Consider the following 17051-nt stretch of genomic DNA (forward strand, 5'->3'; position numbering starts at 1 on the left):
TAGTAAACCTTCAGCCCCAGCTACACACCACAATTCATAAAACCTGTCCTCCTCCTACACTCCCTGAGTTCAAGCATTTAGCCCTGCATTTCCAGGACAGTCTTTATCTTCAAATACCATCAGCATGACACTGATGCAAGCCTCCAAAAATTTTGGTTAACTTTTTATTTTTACTTAAAAAAAAAGGTGTGCTTTATGATTTTTAGGCTTTATTAGACAGGAAAGTTGAAGACTGAGTGTAATGGGAATGTCACCCAGGAAATGGTCTGGGACCCTGCAGAAGTGGCTTAAAGGTCTCCTGTGCAAACCGGTGGGCCACAGTGGCAGCAGTCAAAATATTTTTACTGGAATAATTCTGCATAGACAGATCAGCCTTCACAGAACTGTCATGAAACAGAAAAGTTTCAGATACAGTGTGGAGCAATAAGACAGGAATACCAAAAAGTACCTGTGACAGAAATTCCCAGTGGTTTTCTTTCTTTTGTCCGGGATGGTGGCTCCATCTTCTGACTGCTTAGAATCTATTTCTAACTTAATTATAAACAGATTCATAAATATATATATATATATATATGTGTGTGTGTGTGTATGGGCAGAGCTGTAGTTATCACGCTAGTATTTCTCTGCATGGATACACTGGAGGAAGCTGGTGCCCTTTGAAAGCTCCGGGCTCCCTTTTTGAAGTAATATCACTGAAGTTATTGTCTGCCCATTTCAGCCAGATGACTTTTAATTATCACGGGCATTCATCCAATCATTGATAATATTGCATGTGTTTTATGTAGTCAACCACAGTGTCTCAGAGTAAACTGCAGTTTGACACTAAACCCCGTGAGAAAATCCACGTATCATCAGATTGATGATTCTCTTTTCCCTCCTTTAATTGTAGCTCCTGCTCGAGAGTACATCCATCATACAGGATGTGTTTTGCTGTTCTTTTTTTTTTTTCACTGTGCTCTATCTCATCCTCCTGTGCAGAGGGTGGAGTGGGGCCACGTGGGCTCATTTACAGGCATCAGTAGTGAGTGATTTGGGTGCAGCAGCACTGCAGCCTTGACTGCCATCAAATGAAGGGGGAGATTTTTTTTTTTTTTTTTACCACAACACCGGCGGTGCCAACGGTTCAATCAGCACTACGAGATACACTGAGACACATTTGGGCAGCTCACCCTGCAACCATGGTAACAGAAGAATTTTACTAGTTGGCAGCAGCCAATAGTGGGGCACTTCCCACTCAGTTCTGTCCAATAACAGAGCAGCCTGCAGCCCAGCCCACCTAGAACTAACACTGATGGGCTAGTGCAGCGAGGATTTAGAGATGTAGGCTTGGTTAATGAACAAGTACAAGAGTAAGAGTGTGTAGGTATGTGTGTGTGTGTGTGTGTGTGTGTGTGTGTGTGTGTGTGTGTGTGTGTGTGTGTGTGTGTGTGTGTGTGACTGAATGAGGCTGTGCTATAATCTGATGAGAGGATTCCCTCTCGTTTAACCTCGACACATTGTAGAGTAGTACTCATTCACCGAGACCATCTGACATTCAGCACCAACAGTGCAGCAAGTCCCCTGTCATCGCACTCCCCTCACACGTTACGTGCACATGCATGCTGCACACACTCACACACACCCACGAAGCACCTGGCTCTCATCACAAAATCAAACAGATCGGAAAATCAAACACGAGACAGTATTAACCAGAAAGAAGCAAATGATCCCATCAACTGTCAATAAAGTCATTTATTATTTCACACAATGGATAACATGAACAACTTGAACTGTAGTTCTTCGTAATAAGTGCTCAACGCTGCCAGCCAACAGAAGGGTAGCAAAAGAATGAGCCTTTCTTTTTGAGGAAAGAGAAATAATAATAAAAAAAAGAAACCTACAAGATCATGAAAGATAAACATGACCAAAAGCATGCCAGCAGACATGGATATACATATATATTACAGGTATATATGTGCTTAAGACACATATCTGTATGCCAGCAAATGCAAATACAAAATATATGTGTACATTTTACACATACATACTGTGAAGGATATATGCATATGCATGCGCCTCTAGTATTTACTCTATATGTCAAATATTTGCAGTTTTTAATATTCATACAATGTACAAAAATGTTTCATGAATTAAAAAATTCATTACAAAAAGAAACATATCAAACAATGTACAAGTCTTCCTTCAAATTCAATTGAAATTCAACTTTCGGCTTGTCTAAAATATTTATGCATACAATCAAGTTGAGCATGCAAATAAAGGAAACCCACTCTAGAAAAAGGCTCAAATACACTATGTATACAAACTAAAATATGCCCACACTGTTAGAAGAGCTCACGTTGTGCTCTAAAGAAGTACATTTATTGGTTTTCTCAATGCTTCATCTGCACTTTCAGCTTCGAACATTATAGCTTAGAAATGGTAACGTATGCTGTGAGGATGACTACATGTACATTTATGAGGCTCTGTTCCACACGACCCCCTTGCTCCATGTGTAGGATGCACATCGCAGCACGCTACATATTGAACGAGGGGCGAAATCAAAACTTAGGTGCCATTATTTCTCATCCTAGTTGCTGTGTTGAAGTGGTAAATGCGGACTACAGGAAATACACCCCAAACCGCTAACGTAAGGTCAAACACTGCTGCGCCGCCCTTGGTACCGAAGCCAAAGACGAGGTAAGGGATCCTTACATCAGTGTTTAGGGGCCTCCTGTAGCCACCGGTCCAGATTGGCTGCTAAGTACATCACAACAACAGTGACCTTGAACCCTATACATAACCACATCCCCTCTGCAGTCTCTGTGTAGAGTGAAAGCTCTGGATTAGGACAATACTTGTCAGTGTTAGAAGGCACCGAAGCATTGGCTGGTAGGAGAGACAGACAGGACAGACAACACCTGGGGTCTTTAACTCTAGCATCAGAGACCGCTGACTGACCACAGTATGAAGGAGTAAGCTGCCAAGTGTGTATCCTCTACACCTCACCGCTCCACATTTCTAGACCTCATCTTTGCCACAACAGACTGCAGACCCACTGAAAATCACCTAGCAAAGCAAGGTTAAGCACACTAACATTAGGGCGAGTGTATTTTTGGCTATTTCCTCTGAGAGCTCCCCGAACAAAACAACCCTCTTACTTACTCACTGCTACGGCACTGCCCAAGCTGGCCGCAGGCAAAGTAGCTACAAGTCAGCCGGGATTTCCTATTTTTGGTCGAGTGCACGACGTTGGGGCTTATATCCTCAACTTTTAAAAGCGCGGTAAGGCAAATCGTTTTAGCATTCAGTGTAATTTAGCCGGCCGGAGCCGTGACTGTCAATAGGCAGTGGAATTTGTCAAATATTAAAATCACTTGAGGTTGTCATTTTTCTGAATAGTTCCTTGGGTCTTGAGCAGCCTTGATAGAGAGATAAGGTCTACTGTGGTTTGAGGAGACAGTCCCAGCATAGCTGAGCCTAACTGGTATCCATGCAGGATGGACATACTAACACTATTTACAACAGACACATTAATACTGTAGTTTTACATCTGGTTAAGGCTGTACTGCATAGAGCTGCAGTCACTATAGTTTTCATGAGATGATAGTCACTTTCTGCACAACTTATTACAAATTATTACTGGTATTATTCACAATTCTTGATACATGAATTCAATTTATTGAGTAAATAAGACCACTTATTTCTCTTTGTCGAAGGGTGGACCCAGAACAGAAATTCCTTTTAAGGTCACTGCCAGGCATGGCCTGATGCATAGCAAACAACAATGTACGAGAACGTGATTTCCATAAAAATCTCCGCTGTTCCTCCTTTGCCAAGTATATAATCAGTTATATCTCTCATTATTTACTGGGCAGAGTAAGTGGTGTTTAATTATATATCTAAGACTCTGGGTACAATCAATATCACTGGATGGAGACACATCTGATACACTCTCCACCTCCGCTGCTATAGCAGTATGTAGGTAGGTATATGATGCGTATTTAAAACAGTAATATAATAGCTCCTTCAGTCCAGCCCTTCTACCAATGTTATGATGATATGAGTCAGAAAATAAACCAGGAGGAAGCTGGGAGACACCAGACAGCAGCGTCCAGCGACAGAAGATGCTAACTATGGAAGTTGTGAAGGGACGCCGGCAGTTTCGGGGTTCTCGTGAATAAGACACACGTGTCATTTGCACAATCGTGAACATTTTGGGTCGTTGTCTGGGGCACTCCTTGCCACTTCATATTCCTCAGGTCAAATGGTAATTTGTGAGAGAAAGAAACATAAGGCACAAGTCGAACTGCTGCAACTGAGAATCCCACCCCCGGCCGAACGAAACAGAATCTCCTGAAACAAAATTTCAACAAGGTTGCCAAAGAAACACTGATCCATTGCTTATTATTCAGAAACACCTAATTGAGAAAATACCAACCACTACCCAAAGCCACAGATACTGTCGATAGAGTTTAACAAAGGTTTAACATATTGACACACGCAAAAAAAAAAAAATATCCAAGATGGCTACATTCTACAGTGCACATAGGAATGCTTTACATTGGTGCCAACATGGTGGAGAGTTTGTCAAACTCTGATTTAGATACTTTTAAATTATACACTGAATACTGAGACTTTGGTTTCTAAATCTAAATACTGGATTTACTTTCCAAAAATATTTTTCCAAGGATATGGATTGAAAATTATGTTAAGTAGAAAGACTGGGATTAGCTTTTTCAAAACACTGACTGTGTGAGCCCTCTTCTGCTGAACTGTCCAATTCAGACTCGGCGGGCTTCGGTTTGACGCTTTTGGCTGCGCAGCCTGCATATACAATTTGATTAAAATAATGCATGGTCTCTGGACTGGATAACCACACCGTCGAATGCCGAAAAATAAGGCTGGAACAAGCATGTAAGTGCTGCAATTGATTGATGAAAGTGTATGTCTTTTTTTTTTTGTCTTTTTTAATAGTGCATTTAACCAATTTTTTAAGGTTTACCAAAAATACACCTGATATTCCTCCTGTATGCAATGCCCCCTGGTTATAAACACAATAATGAGTGTATGAATGAATACATGTGGTTCTTGTCTGTCTGAAAACAAGCTTGTCTTGAGTCACACCCATGTCTGTTTTTTGGTTATAAAACAATACACACTTTCATTGTCTATGGTACAACAATTCTATTTAATATACTGTATGCCAGTACACATCTATGAGCTGGTTTTCCCATTGTACAAGGCAGGCAACAGTGGACTTTGTTTCTATGTACAGTCTGGGACAGTCTAACCCACCATATTGCCTTTATGTCACTGCCCAGGAGAGGCCTGAGCAGGGAGAGAGGGAAAAAAATGACACAGCGGGTAGGTTGAGGGAGCTCAAGAAATGGAGATGTAAAACATTAGTGAGAATAGGTGAGAGGACAAAGGGGGATGGATTTAAGCGGCAGGCACCAGGGAGGGCTAAAGAATTGGGGTGAGCGTCAAGCAGGGAGGGGGACCACGAGTGCGGAGCTGCCAGGAAGTATCAGTTACTTCTCAAAGGGAGCGAGGACACTAGGAAGGTATAGATGAATGGGAGCAAAACAGGGGAAGTAATAGGGTAAGGTGGCTTAATTACTGAAGTTATTATTCCACATGTTTTTGACAAGCTTCCTCAGAAAGGCAAAAATAAGCAGAGCTGCACAGTTTTATATTAACCATTCCCCCCTCCCCTTGCTGGTAAATATATGGCTGAAGCCACATTCAGATACAGTATCATAAAGTACCATACACATCACTGTATCAGATACATAAAGAATCACATAATATCCTACACTATCATAAGTACCACACAGTTTTAGAGCATCAGATTCAGTATCAAATAGTACCATATAGTGCCATTGTAAATAAAGGTCCAATGAATCTTTGAAAGGCCCATGTCTGGTTGGGTGTAGCAAACTGAGGGATGGCACCAGCAGTGTTCCCTCCTCCTGCTCCACCAACCCACTGTATTCCTCACGACAAATCAGAGAGGAGAAACAAGTCAAAGTGCACCAAGGAGTCCCAAAATTAAGGGCACTGCATCTGATAGGCTTGAAACACTGGCTCCGTTAACTGCTCTCCAGTTCTGCAGGAGGTGCTTTCTCCTGCGGGTCTACTGACTGGATGGAGCCCACAGTTCGTCCCTGCTGAGGCCCCTGCCTTTGCGTTTCCCCCCTTTGGCCAGCGGATTCACAGACCGCGCTTGATGCACCACAGTCTCAATAGTTGCTGAGATGGAATCGTGACTGGAGAACTCCAGAGGCTCGGGGGTCAGGCTCGGCCTGAGGCTCTGTCTGCCTGGCAGGTTATCGCACCTCTCCAGAACAGGCATCCCCAGAGTCCTCTCATCACTTCTCCTGCTAGCCAGCATGTCCAAGCCTCGAACCTCAGCCCAGTCTTCCTCCCTCGTCTTGGTCGGCTCCGGTTCCTCCAGAGGTTGTTTTCTGGGTCGTCCGGGCCGTCTTTTGATGACATTGTTTCCTGTTTTGGCTTGTCGCTGCAGGCGCTTGGCACGAAGGATCTTCTGCACATGCTCAAAGTTCAAAGAATGCATCCTCCTTACGTCCTTCTGGATCTGTTCCACTTCGCGACGTTTATACCTCCGCTTACTGGGAACACCTGGAAGAGAAGAGAGGGAGAAAGAGTCAGGTGAGAAATGTCAAGGAAAATAAATAGCAAAGTAAGGTCTATAAAAAGAAAGGACCATTTGTGCTTGCGTGTCAGTTAAAAAGAGCAGTCTTGGAAAGACTAGGAAAGACATCATGCCAATTTAGCTCATGGAGAGAAAGTCTTTTCTTGCTTTAAGAGCTTCCTGCTAATTTTGAGATATTCATGTAAGCTTTTCAAAGCCCAGCTGAGCCAGGAGAGCAGATCCTATCCTGTAATTGTCTACTAGAGAGCAGAGAGAAGAGGGGAGAGGAGGAGATCCTATTCTGCTAGCAGGAAATGTCTCCTTCAACCATTTAATATGTCGCTACACAATAACAACCCTGTGCATCTGGAGCACAGACTGCCAAAAAGCTAAACACACACACCAACACAAACACACATATCGGCACTCTTGTCCACATGCACATGCGCATACAGACACAGATGCAAAAACACACAGATGCATACATACACATGCACAAAAAATGAATTCAGCAGTTCAGAATGGCTGAGCAGAAGAAACTGGAGCCATATTGTTTCCTTCACACTGGTGAACTGGGCAGTATGCCCTTTACACATTGCTCTATCCTTACTCTTTCCCCCTTTCCCCGTCACTCACATTCTCTCTTCCACTCGTCTCTTCATGGGCGGCAATGTGCTACTCTCTAATTTTCAATTAAACTGGTAACACTGCACCATTTCATTTCCATCTTTATTTCAGAAACCGCTTCCTGATCTTAGTCTGTCTCTGTCATTCTTTTTGTTTCCCATCTATGTCCCATTTCTTCGCTTCCCCCTCCTCCCTGTCTGGGCACTGTTCCCGGGGCTCGGACTGAGCCACAGCCAAAATGGAGGAAAAGCACAATCAACCACCAGTCCCCAAGCAGTGTGCACGCAACATGCTTCGTCTCTTTTCCTTGAGCTTTTTACTCTGGATTGCTGGATTCCTGCGCTCTAGCCTTTCTTCCTTTCCCGCAGACTCCTGCTGATATGGTGTAGCAGGTTTCTTAGGGGCTCTAACATTTGATGAGTACATTAAACCAAAGATGCTTTTTCACTTTTATACTTTAAATATTGTTGGCTGTGTTACAGGAAAATGTGTGAAAAATGATGCTCAAGACATTTAGAATATGTCTCTTTCATAAAACATGAGGGGGAAGATTTAATATTTAATAGATTTTTTTTTTTAAGATTTGCACAACGTCAGTGAACTGCCACAACTAGTAGATTACAATATTTTTTCATCCTAAGGAGACCAAATGGTAATGATGGGGATGAAAATTTGAAAAGCACCGCACAGAGCTGTTTTCTAATGAATTAAGAGTAAGGGAAAGATAAGGAGCCGCCTAACTACCTCCCATACAAACCACAGAAGAATATCACGCTGTTGTTGGTCAAAAATTCGGGCCTGACAGTGAAATTAGTTAATGCACAAAGCACTAAGTAGCAGTGGTTTATGAGCTGCAGCAGAAGTGAGCACATGCTCAGTTCACACACACACACACACACACACACACACACTACAAAGTAGCAGAAATTTATGAGCTCCATACACGGAACATAAAACCGGTGACCTTCAGCAGTGTGAGAGGCAGTATAGTACTGAGAACCTGTTTCTCTGTGAAATAGGAAGTCACAGCTATGCTCACTTATCCACTGCCTGTGCCGTAGCTGAGAGCACCTTTCGGAAACAGATTAAAATAATCCTTGATGTATGTTATTTAGTGTAATTTTTTTTCTGGATGAAGGTTTGTGCATGTGTTTAAACAAGCTTGCCCTCCGTGCTGGACTACCGCAGGTCCGGTCACTTCTCTATCCTGGCAGTGGGTGCCTCTTTCCAGATGTTTTGGATCTTAATCTATATCCTCGTCTTCTCCTCTTGCACTCTCGACCCCCTAACTGAAAGCTGCTTGATGTCCTCCCAAATCTACGCTTCTCTATTATCTATTATTTCTGTCATCTTGACTGTTTACACTGGTAATTTACTATGTTGTTTTATGGCGTACACAGAGCATCTATCACATGTCCTATCTTATCTGGACCGAGGATCAGCAGACAGAGTGTGTCATATGCTGTGCAGCCTGCAAAGCCCCTTGAGGCAAATTTGTGATTTGTTATATTGGGCAAAATAAATACAACTTGGCTTGACTTGCCACAAAAAAAACATTATTCTGAATTATTCAGTAAAGACTTTCATTCAGACATTCATGTAAGAAAGTTACATGTGATGCAGCGAGATCTGCTCAAGAAGCAAACGCACAACACACACAGAGACACACATGTGCTTAATGATTTGTCCATGACCGACAAACTCATTGCTGCACGCTCAGATAATAGTATGAATTTTACATCTGGACAGGGACCTGTGTATCCGTCTCTCTATCTGTGTGTATGCAGGGGCCTGCGCCTGCATGTGCGGCGAGCATTCTCACGCACATGCGTCTGTGTTTTAATTGGACTAAAGCTGTGAAGTGAAGCAGTAAGTCATGCTAGAGGAGGAGTGTGTGTGTGTGTGTGGGGAGTAAAGAAGGTAATGGGGAAATGAGGGGAGGGAGACAAGGGAAAAAGCAAAAAGTGAAAGGGAAGAAGGAGAGAGAGCTAGAAGGGGGAGATGGAGAGAGAGATGAGGCAGAGGAACGAGAGGAAATCTGCGTGTGGATGTGGGAACCACGGGAGAGAGGCAGAGGGGGAAAGCAAGGGCAAGAACTGCAGAAGCAGCATAAGGGAAGGGAAGGACACAGAGGGTAGAAGAGGTATAACAACACTAGAGGGATAATATGGATGGGTTGGGGGAGGAGGAGTCATTATGGGGGGAGGGGGGTGGGGGGGTGTATATGAGTCATCCGTCCTGGATCCCCTGGGGTGGGGGGGTGTATTCTAACTGAGCCCCTGGCTTCTCCTCCCCGCCACTGGACTAGGCCCCAGTCATTAAACCCCTGGCTACCAGCCAGCTCTTTTAACACAGGCAAGGGCCTTTTACGGCGTGTCTGTAGAAAATAAATCATACTGTGTGAATAATATATCTCTGGCAAAAGCATTGGCAGGAGAGAGGGAAGGGAGGCAGGGTGGGGAGGAAGGAGAGATTGGTGAATTATAGTCGTCTCCATCCATGCATTACGTTCTCTTTATCCCCAGCCAGATGTGCTCAAAGACAGCAGAATACAGAATGTACCAAAATACACATTCATTGGGTGGTGAGAATTCGGTGCTACCCAGTCTCTTTGTCTGCTTTAAGCCCCGATAATGATGTGCATAAGCGTATTTATAATAGGAATCACCTTGACATGTATTACTGAATCTACATTTAAAATGGGAAAACCCAGTTAACTGACAAAATGTGATAAAGCCAGCAAATAACAGAAGTCAATTAACACTCAGGAACAGAGTTTAATATTAATGTATAACCTTTTTTTTTTTGCAAACATGCTCTCATTTGACTAAATTAACAGTTCTAAGTGGTTTGCAACAGCATGTATGTGTCTCTTTCCCCCAGTTCCACAGGCTAGCATAGTATCATGTATCAAATATCATTCGTATAGTTTTTCTTTCATTAATAAATTCCCGCTTCCTACTTCTGTCTAACAGATAGGAACCTTGTTGTTTTAGATAAGGAGTGATGTGATGTAATAAGGTCCACTGCTGTTAATGTCAGCTGCTTACATGCTGCCGATGCTTCAGATCAGAAGCTTTCCACATGTGATCCATTCATGGGTTTATTTAGAGGTAAAGTAAGCCTGTGTCTGGACTCTTCACTTCCTAACGCGTTATATAGCGCACATAAACATTGGGAAATCACTAAGGAACAAGTGCAAACAGCTGTTTATACATTCTGGACATTACTTGGACGCACCGCTGTCTGTTCACATAAACACGTAACAGAACATGTGCACCACATTTAAGATAATGGACACAACAAAGTTGCTGTTATTTTGTAAAGGACATATCTCTCTCACCACCAATCCAAAACGCAAGTCTGTGCACATGTAACTTAACATAAAACATACTTCGGCTAAACATTATCCCCCCTTTACAAGCACAATGGGAACTGGAGCTCTAACTGTGCAATTATATGCTAATCTCCAGTATATTAATTGTAAATGAACATCAACCATGCAGAGCAGTCAAATACATTAACATAACCATTTGTTTCAAAGTGGTGGCCGTGTTGATGTTATAGCGGGTGTGCAGATATTTAACAGGGCGAGCACATTTGTAGTTTAGACTGGAAAATGCAGCTCCTGGATGCTACTTTTAGGGGAGTCACGTGATGGTTGTGTAGGGCCCTGTACAGTGAATGATATTTACAGCTCAGATTTGGAACACTGGGTGAGCCTGTGTCTAGCCATGAATGAACGGCTTGGATAAGCAAAGACAAGCAAACAACAGGAGTTACTGCGTTTTAGGCAAACCTCAAACCTCCAACACATCATTAAAGAAAGCAATGTGCTTTATCATGCCGTCCCAGTGAGTAGAAAACAACTGCTGCTGTTTTTATTTATAAGTCCAACATACAATGCACTGTGCTTTCTCGTAAATATGGTGTATTCTCTTACCAGTGAGGGATGGACTGGAACACTTGTTCATCTGTCCTGGCTCCTGCCTCGTCGTTTGGAATGACATTAAGCCCTGATCTCCAAACACAGTGAGCCTCGTCCTCCTGCTCCTTCCGCCGCACTCGTCCTCTTGTGACCCCGAAAATAGGTCAGATGCTGACTCTGACCGCTGCGACTGGCTACTGTAGCTGCCCATGAAGCTCTTTTTAGGCTGCCCAGTCTGAAGGGAATGGAACTGACTGTCAGCACGAGAGTGTGAGGACAGCTGGTCAGACTCAAAAATCCCTAAGCTGGATCCCAGGTTTGAAGAGCCTCTGCCATTGCTCCTCTGCTTGTCCAGAAGCTTTGAAGGACCCTGACTGGCCAAGTCTCTCCTCTCACTCAGCATGCTGAGGCGTGCATTGGTCTTAGCTCCGCTGAAAAGCCCTCCCAGGTCCTGCCGGTCTCGTGGTGAAAGAAGAGGTTCATCCTTGTGCTTATGTTTATGCTTGTGCTTCCTCTTGTGGAGACGAACCCCTGCAAGACCACCTGCGCTGCTGCTGCCCAGGGATCCCAAACCCTCTCCCCTTACAGATGGCCCCTGAAGTGGACCACTAGTGCTGCAAAGCTTGGCACCAGGCTGGATTTTTGAGTGTCCGCTGGAGTGGAAAGCCTTGGGAGGGGGCACAGCAGGCCTCATGAAGGGAGATGGGGGCGCCGGTCCTAGCGAGTGATGGGGCAGATAAAATGGGGGAGTAGGGGGAAAGTAGCCCAGACTCAGAGGAGGAGCGTAAGGCATCGCATACGGTGCTGCATAGTAATTTCCCCCTGCCAGCGGATAACCATATCCTTGAACAAAAGGCAGCTTCGATGTGATTGGCTCGCTGGCTTTGGCTGGACGACCGCGCCTCCTCTTAGCCTTCAGATCAGCACTCCTGCGGAGGTATGAACTGGAGTCACAGGGGTACGAGTCGTAGGTAATAGGGTAGTAATGGTGGAAGTTGAGGCGGAAAATGGAAGGATAGGGATGCTGGGGGTAGCAGGTGAATCGTCTGTGAGACACTCGTAACTGCTGGAGCTTTAACACGACCTACAGGGAGGAAGGAAACAGGAAACATTTAGAAAAACAAACCCACACCCTTTAGTGCACGCTTGTACATTAGAGCGGTTGTTAAAGGCTCACATGCAGGATTTGTTACAGTGTTTCTAACCTCGTCCAGTTCAGAGAGAAAGTGAAGATGATCCCGACTCTGTAGGCACTTCCTCTTCCGCCGATGATGCTTTTGCTTCTTCTCCTGCTGCGACAGAAAGTTATCGACAGCCGTTACTTGGCGCTCGCAGCGTGTTCTGCCACCTCTGTTGGATGCTTCCAAAGCTGCTGCCTCCGCCGCCTCAAACCCACACAGATCAAATGAGTACCTGTATAAACACAACATAAATCACATTAAAACAGCAGGTAAATGAATGCGTGCCAATCTATTAGATACAGAACAAAATGCCTATAAAGCAAGTAAAGGAGTGTAACAGCAGTCTACTGCACCTTCGTCGAGAGGCATGACCCTTCTCGGTTTGATCTGAGGTACTGTTGTTGTCCGTCCCAATCCCACTGTCACTGGGAATAGTCTCCTCACTGTGGGACTCGCTGATGGGGGACAGAGTCACCTCCTTCACTGACGCCCCCTCTGACAGGTGGGATGGTGAATTAGCCAGAAGTCGAGGAGGAGACAATTTCCATCCCCCAGTGAGAAAGCTCCTGCCTGCTGGTTTAGAGGGCAAGGCTGAAATGGGCTGCAAACTGGGCATAGCGGCATCAGAGTGACTGGCTCTTATAGACGGAGCACTAGAGCTGGGAGAAGAGGTGGAGGAAGGCACTGCGGGGCATTCGTAGAGACTCGATGTGGAGACAGACAATACTGGCTTGTCCCAAGTGGTTTTGGGAGGAGTGGAGCCTTGAGTTTCTGCTCTAGGTTTCCGCCCTCTCTTCTTACCAATGTAGATGGTTCCTCTTTTGCTCACATTTATCTGTTTTCCCAGTCGAGCTTCAATGGTGGATGCCATGGCACTCATAGCTGAGGTAACAGGGGAAGAAGATGACTTCAGAGCCAGAGTGCCATTTTGACTTGATCCTGAAAGGATCTCATTCAGGATGCTCTGCATTTTCCCAAGCTTCGTCTTATTCACTGGCCTGGATTGACCCCTTCCACGCTTTAGTTTGAGACTGTTGGCATTGGTCATCGTGGAGGCCATTTGCACTAAAGTGTTCAGTGTGTGTGTCTTCCTCCTTCGATTTAGCCCTGCAGTGGTTTCCTGGGCCAATGGGCTTGGAGGTGAGGTGGAAGTGGCCTCGTGAATGGTCTCCACAGTTAGGAGTGGCTGTTTCTTGGGGCGTCCTCGTTTCCTCTTAATGGGAGTGTGGACTGTCAGGCTGTCAGTGTTGGTGTAGAGAGGGCTAGAAGGGGTAATGGGGAAAGCAGAGGGCGGGTCAGCTAAGGTTGCGAGGCTACCCAAGTTTTCTCTCTGCGGTGATGTAATGCTGGCATGGCTTTTTGATTTCAGGTAGGACCACCTGTCGTTGGCCTTGGTCGGTCTGGAACTGGCCGTGGAGCTGGTGCTGTGACTAGGGCTCGGACTCATATCGGCTCTTGATCTGGGGCTTGGACTGGGGCTGATGTTTGCCCTGGGTCTGGGGCTGGGGATAGGGCTGATGTTACTCCGGGGGCTGGGGCTGGGGTTTGGGCAGGGGAATCTAGGGTTCACACTGAGACTGGGTTTGCTGATGTGATTGTGAGCTGGCTCTCTGGATTTAAGGGTGTCCGCGCTGATCTTAGGACGACCCAAGGGGTTCTTTTTCATCCTGTTTGCGCTCAGATTTGACTCTTGGTCAGCCCCACTTGTAACTGTCTCTCCCATTTCCGCCCTGTCCACTCTCTCTCCCTTTTCTCTTTTGTCACCTTTATCTGCTCTTTCTGCTTTATCCAGCCTTTCTCCGCTGATATCAGCTTGACTCACGAGTCGAGAATCATTTTTGTGAGTTTCTATCTTATGTGCTCCTCTGGCTTCTAAAGGCCCAGGCTGCTGCTTCTCTGTTGCATCAGAGTCCAGAGTCCGCTGCTGAGATTGCTCCTCTACAGAAAACGACTCGTCAAAAGAAGGCCTTCTCCGCCTCTTTCTTCCTTTCGCTTCCTCTGCCAGCATGGGCATCCCTCTGTCTTCTTCGTCTCCTTTCCTCCCAGCAATTGTTCGCTCTCGTTCCTCTTTTCTCCTTTCCTCTCTTTCTTCATGGAACCGCTCAGCTGTCTCCTCTTGCCTGTACTTCTGCCTCTCCTCTGAATTATTTGGGCTCTCTGATCCTTTCTCTGGCAGTCCCCAATGTGAATCAGCACTGTGGGGATTACAGAGCATCCTCTGGGAGTCCTTCCTGCCGTACTTCCTCTTAATGTTCCCAAAGAGCTGCTCACTGACCTCTTGCAGACCCTTCCCCCTGGAGAGATTTACACAGAGAAATAATTAGGATGAGTGCGATAAAATGAAGAGAATGGATAGTTTTGTATTTCACCAACACTGTGCAGAACACTTACTACCTAATTTGAATCACTGTGTCTAGTTAATTAAAAGATCTTCCTTTCAAATTTCACTACTGTAACTTTCACATTCCCATTCACAGCGCACAGTTCATGATATCATCCATCACAAGGAAAACTAAAATATACCTGCTGAGAGAGGTCAAGTTGAGAATACTGGCATCTGTGACCACTGGCAGCTGCAAATCTGGAGTCAGAGACCGCTGAGGTGAGGGACTTTGCGTCGCCGTTCGTGAGAAAGCTTGGGTCGGATCTAGCAACGAGCCTCTGCTATCTGCTGCCAAGTCTCTGGCTGCCTCAGAATCCGCAGGATGGGCTGGAGACGCAGAAGGTGCTGCAGACGGGATCCAGTCTGTACCGATTTGGAGCTGGGGTGCGTGAGTGTGTTGAAATTTCTGATTGAGGGAGTGCTGCGTTTGCTGTGTGTGGGAGAGTGCGTGTGCAGGATGGAGGGAGCTGCGAAGCTGGTGTTTGAGAGGAGGATTATCTCCCAGTAGTTGCAGCAGGCCTCCCTCTCTCTGCTCTGGCATTCTGAACTGGCGCTCATATGTCTGGGGATGACACAAAAAGAGACACAAAGACTGGTGACTACATTTAAACTGCAATCATGAGACAGCCTTATATAGCTGCAGGGATAGACAAATGATATGATAATGATAATGTGATCATAAAACTATGACTGCTCTATTTCCTGTCTTCTTAACATTGGCCTATCTCCACAGATATAACACGTGCATAGCACAGCATCCAGTTCAGCATATATTATCGTTTTTTGTCAGCACTTATCAAATCTCTGATTTCCTCTAATATGACAGCTTTTGCAGTAGATCTGAAGATTTTCATGCATCTCGCGTGCATGAGAAAACAGTGTGCAACAGAACAAAAGGCTTGTTTACAGAGTAATTAAATTCCTGTGGCAAGGATGTTGCATGCTGTGAGAGCTAAGGGAATCAAGTTGGGGGTGTCTGAGTACTAAACACGGTAGCATAGCGAAGCTGCGTCCCTGCACTAGATCCATCATTATTTACTCCAGATCACATTTATGTTTGTGACAGCTCTCATACGCTGTTCACAACTATAACTGCAATGTCATGCTGTCAAGAAGGCGCCGTGCACAACATATGTCCCGGAAGTAAGATATAATTTATATACATTTTCTTTCACTGAAACGCCACAAATCTGAAGTAAGTCTCTGCTCGGTTAGACTTGTCCACTTAAAGGAGAAAATACTAAACCTTAATATACTGTATTACCCCCACATAACTCTGCTTAATGTATCACTGCTGCATAATCAGTGTACTGCTGGAAGATGAGAAATAGAGCAGCGGATGGCCTTTGTGGTTTAGCCTGTTATTAACAGACTCAGTATGACGCAACGAGACACTGTTCTGCTGCGCTGCAGGGAGATGTAACCTAACCACAGGCCTGCCTCTCAGCATGTACACATGGGCGTGCAAGTGCACACGCACACACACTCGCGCTTGTATACAGTAGATGCACACATTTCAAAGACTTTAAAAAAATCCCGGCTACACACATTTGAAAACGCTAATCTGGTCTAGATGGAGCAGCTCCTTGTCAGTTGATAAGATATCTCCTCTCCACAGATAAATATACACAGCCATGCAGACGCACAACAATAAAATCTATCGTGCACTTTTATGACAGCGTACATATTTGCGAGGTCAAGAGTGCCATATATTTCCCTTCCCTGCTAACATCCTGTCCAGCCTTCATCTCCTCTGTTGCTTCCCTATCACTCTCTCTGCTCTCCCGACTGCTGTCGGTAGTCAAGTAGTGACACTCATTATGTTTCCACACTTGTTGCAGAAGCTGTTTATTGGCCAGAAGCAGTCTGCACGAATTCACAAGCACAAAAACACACACACAGACGCAAAAAAAAACGCTGAGAGGCACAACACTCGCAACACATGGGTGAAAACACATACTGGGCACGTGCGCAAATGCTGAGTGCTGTAAATGATTAACGAAGGCAGCAAATGCAGGTATGTAAATGCACGCTCTAATTTATCTCCTGAACGCACTGCCATGGTATCCTATCAGTTGTGAGGTATATGTGTGTGTGTGTATACACATTGACACTGGAGAAGAGATGCTGTGAGTCCGCAGAGGGGTAAGATGACAGACACCTGATACACACTTGCTTTCTCATTTAACCTGTCCTAGAATACCTGCTGTTTCAGGTTAAAGGAGGGCACAGGAAAAAAAACAGACAGGCAGGGTGATGGGGGCGGTTAAGAGTGCGACCGGCAGACATACACTACGC

At 45.1% G+C, this 17051-nt stretch overlaps 1 protein-coding gene across 1 annotated transcript in view; it reads right to left on the minus strand.

Annotated features, from left to right (window-relative positions):
• Window positions 1–1713: 1713 nt before the first annotated feature.
• setbp1 (SET binding protein 1) overlaps window positions 1714–17051 on the minus strand; it is a 37917-nt gene continuing 22579 nt past the window's right edge. The window contains exons 3-7 of the mRNA XM_031755372.2: window positions 14894–15315; window positions 12724–14664; window positions 12395–12602; window positions 11205–12273; window positions 1714–6621 (exon numbers count right to left, since the gene is read on the minus strand). Of these exons, the coding sequence (XP_031611232.2) occupies window positions 6116–6621; window positions 11205–12273; window positions 12395–12602; window positions 12724–14664; window positions 14894–15315 (4146 nt within the window). The 3' untranslated portion in view covers window positions 1714–6115. The remainder of the gene's footprint in view (window positions 6622–11204; window positions 12274–12394; window positions 12603–12723; window positions 14665–14893; window positions 15316–17051) is intronic.

Source organism: Oreochromis aureus, linkage group 12 (genome assembly GCF_013358895.1).
Source record: "Oreochromis aureus strain Israel breed Guangdong linkage group 12, ZZ_aureus, whole genome shotgun sequence".
Taxonomy (NCBI): domain Eukaryota; kingdom Metazoa; phylum Chordata; class Actinopteri; order Cichliformes; family Cichlidae; genus Oreochromis; species Oreochromis aureus.